The 5018-nt window shown below is 42.5% G+C and overlaps 1 protein-coding gene across 1 annotated transcript; it reads right to left on the bottom strand.

Annotated features, from left to right (window-relative positions):
• Positions 1-232: 232 nt before the first annotated feature.
• cdk21 (cyclin-dependent kinase 21) lies at positions 233-4178 on the bottom strand. Its single transcript, XM_071532851.1, has 7 exons — positions 3952-4178; positions 3202-3334; positions 2514-2681; positions 1556-1665; positions 1303-1353; positions 660-792; positions 233-310 (listed from the first exon to the last, which is right to left on the bottom strand). Exons 1-7 carry the CDS (start codon positions 4176-4178, stop codon positions 233-235), a joined length of 900 nt encoding a protein of 299 aa, XP_071388952.1.
• Positions 4179-5018: the final 840 nt, after the last annotated feature.

The following is a 5018-nucleotide window of genomic DNA, read 5'->3' as shown; positions in this document are numbered from 1 at the left end:
TGTGTTAAGGTATTCCCACAAACCTGATCACACCATGTCATATAGATCCAGATTAGGATTTTCATGATGCTGGTGAACAAATGTTAAAAGCAATTAAAAGATCCTCTGAAGAAAAGTAATAATGGATTTTATGGCACACGACCCTTTAGTATCCTACACATCAGAGTGGGGCAAGCCCAAGCAAAAGGAATTCAAGTTTTTCTTCCCTCCACTCCTTGTTGGACTGAAATCTTCAGTGTCTCATGAAGAAAGGGTGGGCCAGGGCTTTGGCTGCTGAGATGCGACAGGTTGGTCTGAATGCTAGACAGTGCTGCAAGTCAAGAAAGGTCACTTATAAATAAAAAAAAAACACTTGGTGGAAATGTGAGACTGTTTACAGTCTCACATTTTGTTTTGGTCGTTGTCTGTCCCTAAGGTCAGAACTGAACAGAGCTGAAGAAGAATACAAAAGTGCCTTTATATATTCTGTTTTCGTGGAACTCACTGCAAAATGATTTACAACAGAAAGAGTTGGTCTCTCTTGGTGAGTTTCAAACTGTTACTCACCCGTCTTTGCTTTGTTTCAGATAACATAGTAGTTATTAATCAGTGCATGACCGCAAATGTCAAAGGACAGTATGGCAACATTTCACTGCAGTAGAGACAGAGAGCCTGCTCACATGCAGAAGGTTGTTCTCCTCTTGGCCCAGGCTGGGCAGCAGCTGGGTGCAGGACCCCTCTGGTCCCCAGGTGGCTGAGTAGGAGATGGGACTGTCCTTGGGCCAGTCCTCCTCTCTGGGCAAACCAATCACCCTGACAAACACAAAAACATCTAAACTACAGCCATATCCCATCAAGGCCCAAACATAACAGCCAGACTGTCATCAACAGTTGAAATAAAATGTAGTTGTGGCTGACACACAAAAGGCATTTTGGCTCTTTCAGTTTCGCCTGATGGGAGTCGGCCATTGGAAATCTAAAACTGGCATCTGCACTTGGTGAGTCTTAGGAAGAGCCTGCCAGCAATCAGTGCTTCTGCCATTTCTAAGCAATGATGTAAGCCTTGGGGTAATTTTCCCTTAGAGTTTCCCTTAGCTAGTCATTTAATTTTTTTGAGAGAGAAGTGCATGTGTGGGAAATTATTGACAATTTATATTATTATTACATGATTATAATGAAAACTATTAGTTTGACAGCTCACTTTCCACGGTTGTTTAAAGTTTCTGTTAAGACATTGAGCAAGTTGAACTCAGTTGAGCAAAACAAACACAAACACTATAATTTATTATAGCTATGAGGAGCAAGGAGGAAAATAAAACTCACTCAAAGATTTTCTGGAGCTGCTGTACTTCTGAGAAACCCCGAAACAGTGGCCTGGGGGGGGACAAGTAAGTGTCAAAGAACAAGCAGACATTAACTTATAGTTGTAACACCTCTGTGACAAGGCACAAGGCATTTGTAACATGGCAGCTTCATCTCTAGTTTGTCCAGTGCACATAACGCCTTACCGCTCAGTCTTTACACTCTACTGTCACATATCTCTTCTATAACAGTGAGCTGACTCGACGAGCCGTACCTCAAGAGGAAGAGCTCGGCGAGGATGCAGCCGGCGCTCCACATGTCCACTGAGGACATGTAAACAGAGTTCAGCAGCACCTCAGGAGCTCGGTACCACAGCGTCACCACCTGCAGAGGGAAGAGTGGGAGGAATGAACACGAAGACAGAGAGGCGGGGGGTGAGAGGAGTGAGAAGAGAACGTTTCCCACCTCAGGACAAGGGAATGGACAGAATACAGTTCTATCTAGAGGGATAATTAAGGCTCCAGCATGGTTCAGTGTGTGACTACTGGACTGAAATGCTGCAGTAAGATGCTGCATTCTTACTAAGGAAAGTAAGAATGACTTCAATTTTATTATGAAAAAATACATATGGGTTAACAGCATTTTCTCCCATTCAAAGGCGATTCTTTCTATTCTCTTTAGCAGCCTACATATTGTTTTTGTCCTCCCTAAATGGCTTGAGAAATGGAATAGCACAGAACAGTGACTTTTGCCCCATTCATACTTTTTGTCTGTGTGTGTGTGTATGTGTGTGTATGTGTGCATGAGGAGAAACATATACAGTATATATGCAATATATACTAGTTGAAACATGCTGTTCTGTGCTGTTCTACTTCTCAAGGTGTTTCAAGGTGTGTGTGTGTGTGTGTGTGTGTACATATACATGTATTTGTATACATACACACATACACACACCTTGAAACACATTGGAAACTAAAGAACAATCAGTTCTGGACCCATGAACAACATAATTTTGTTGTTAAATTGACCAATTTTTATTTATTTAATAGATTACGAGTTCGTGAGAGTGTAACATAAACAGTTTACAATTCCCTAATTCTGTCAAAACTGTCATATATTTTCATTATAAATTAATAAGTGTCATGCTTTCAATGAGTTGGGGGGGGGGGGGGGGGGGGCAGGCCCGTTCATGTCTGACAGGTTGTTGACCGGTCGTGTGCTGCTTCACTTACACCTGGCGTGAGGGCGATGTTAAAGCTGTAGATGCGTGCCAGGCCAAAGTCAGCGATCTTGACTTCTCCGCGGCTGCTGACCAGGATATTGTCTGGTTTCAGGTCGCGATGCACCACCATGTTGGTGTGCAGGAAGTCCAGCCCCCGCAGCAGCTGCGACATCACATCCTGTACAGACAGGAAGCAGCATGGCAGCACGTCCTACTCTGTCTCTACGAGGGCGTTCAGGAGGGTTAGACCCATAGATCAGGTTCCTCCCCGACCACAGCTGGTGAATATGCTTTTTTAATTGTTTTTATATCAGAAGTCATTCCAGTGTGGTGAGGGAGGATTTTACCCATCATCTTCAGGGGCGTCAGTCTGTAAAACCTGAAATGAAACCTGCTTCACCTCGCCTTTTAAATCTTAGTGCCAGTTTAAATGCCGCTTCAGAGGTTTTCCCACCCTGTCAAGAATAGAATTAAAGGGGAAAAACTGAATCCTCGTAATTTTTAAGATGCATGTAAATGGTCAAAATTAAAGACACTGAATAACAGCATAGATTATTCCTTCAAGCATCAATGAAATTCAAACTTTTAAAGTCAAAGAAAATAAATCTGTCAGCTGGATTAGTGTGTATTTCAGTGCTTTGTGAGGACTTGAATGCGTGCAGTTTTGCAGATGATAAAATCAGGTGATGAGGTCACACCTTAATGCAGTCACGGCTCAGTCCAGAAGTGGGAACCTTAGTCAGGTAGGTGGATAGGTCCTGGTCAACGTATTCAAACACTAAGGTGAGGTCCGTTCTCCTGCCCAGTGGCACGGCAGATGCATCCAACAACCTGGATGGGAAGTCAGCATGGGATGAGACAATACATGCACTGACAAAATGTGCAAATCAAGCATGTTTTCCTGCATCACTCGGTCTTCCAATGGAGGATGAGGTAGGGCTGGGCAATATATCGATATTATATCAATATCGTGATATGAGACTAGATATCATCTTAGATTTTGGATATTGTAATATCGTGATATGGCATAAGTGTTGTCTTTTCCTGGTTTTAAAGGCTGCATTACAGTAAAGTGATGTCATTTTCTGAACTTACCAGACTGTTCTAGCTGTTCTATTATTTGCCTTTACCCACTTAGTCATTATATCCACATTACTGATGATTATTTATCAAAAATCTCATTGTGTAAATATTTTGTGAAAGCACCAATAGTCATCCCTACAATATTGTCGCAATATCGATATCGAGGTATTTGGTAAAAAATATTGTGATATTTGATTTTGTCCATATCGCCCAGCCCTACTTACAACTGAACATTTAGCCCACTTCGTAGAAAATACCGAGATATATATCGTGTATCGCCATTCAGCCTAAAAATACCAAGATATGATTTTTGGTCCATATCGCCCAGCCCTAGGATGAGGCAGATGGTGCAGAAGTAAACTCACTTCACTATGTTGGGATGGTTGAAGAACGTCATTTTCCGCAACAGCGCCACCTCGCGGATGATGAAAGCGGGGATCCCATTCTCCGAGTCTCCGAGGACGTTGAATTTCTTCACCGCTACGAGGCGCTGTCGCTCTCCCATCTCTCTGGCTTTATACACTTTGCCATAAGCTCCTTCACCTACTTGTGCAAGGATCTCGTAGCTCCGGGGATCGGTGTTGAAGTCCATGGTTATCCAAATTCAGGATATGTATTAACCTGGGCTTTCACAGGGGGAAAATGTCTACTTTGGAACGAAAAAGTTAGATGTACTTGAACACAACGATAATGACAGCCATATGGGACAAATCTCCGCCTGTCATTTAGCTAACCGCGACACTGCAGCATCATTCCTCTAGTAGCTAGCCTAAGAAAATAATTTGAATTTAGCGAGTTAACTAGCGGGTAATTATCACTTTTCACAGAGCATAACTGCAGAATAACCATTTTTTCTACTGTTAATCAATGTATAATTTGCATATTTGTACAGTCAAGCTTAATTTACCTAAGTATTTTTAGTTTACCTCAGACTACTGGGTGCACATTGGTCACCATGCCGCTGGCTGCAGGGGGACGATACTGCATATTTGTGGCTAGCAAAAATAATTTGACAGAAAATCACACCCCTTCGCCCTCCCAACTAATCAGAAAGCTCAAAATTTGCATCTTTCTTTGCCCACTCGTTTTACACGTGTTGCCCTCCTGTCATTCTCACTGCAGTGCAAACATGATGCTGCCTTCACGTGCTGTCGGAAATACAGCAACTATACCGAGTTTAGCGAACAAAAAGTGGTATTTGTGAGTAGGGAAGTGGGTACATCTCTATGACAGAAGCTTCCAGGCATTTTTCAAGATCAGCTGATATCACTGGTACAACTCCAACCAGAAAGAGGGGAAAACCTGGACACTCTTGTCTCTCGATGGCTCATTGGAGATCAACAGGGATGTAGTGGAGTGTAAACCCACCCAAAGTCACTGATGTAGTTTATATGAACATAGGACATTTTAAGGAAAAACAAGCATGAATGAA

The sequence above is a fragment of the Centroberyx affinis genome, unplaced genomic scaffold (assembly GCF_046629955.1).
Source record: "Centroberyx affinis isolate AG114_WGS23_722 - 3 ecotype Tasmania unplaced genomic scaffold, CSIRO-AGI_Caff_v1 ptg002258l_1, whole genome shotgun sequence".
Taxonomy (NCBI): Eukaryota; Metazoa; Chordata; class Actinopteri; order Beryciformes; family Berycidae; genus Centroberyx; species Centroberyx affinis.
Note: the sequence above shows the minus strand (reverse complement) of the source record. Positions and strands in the feature narration are given on the sequence as shown.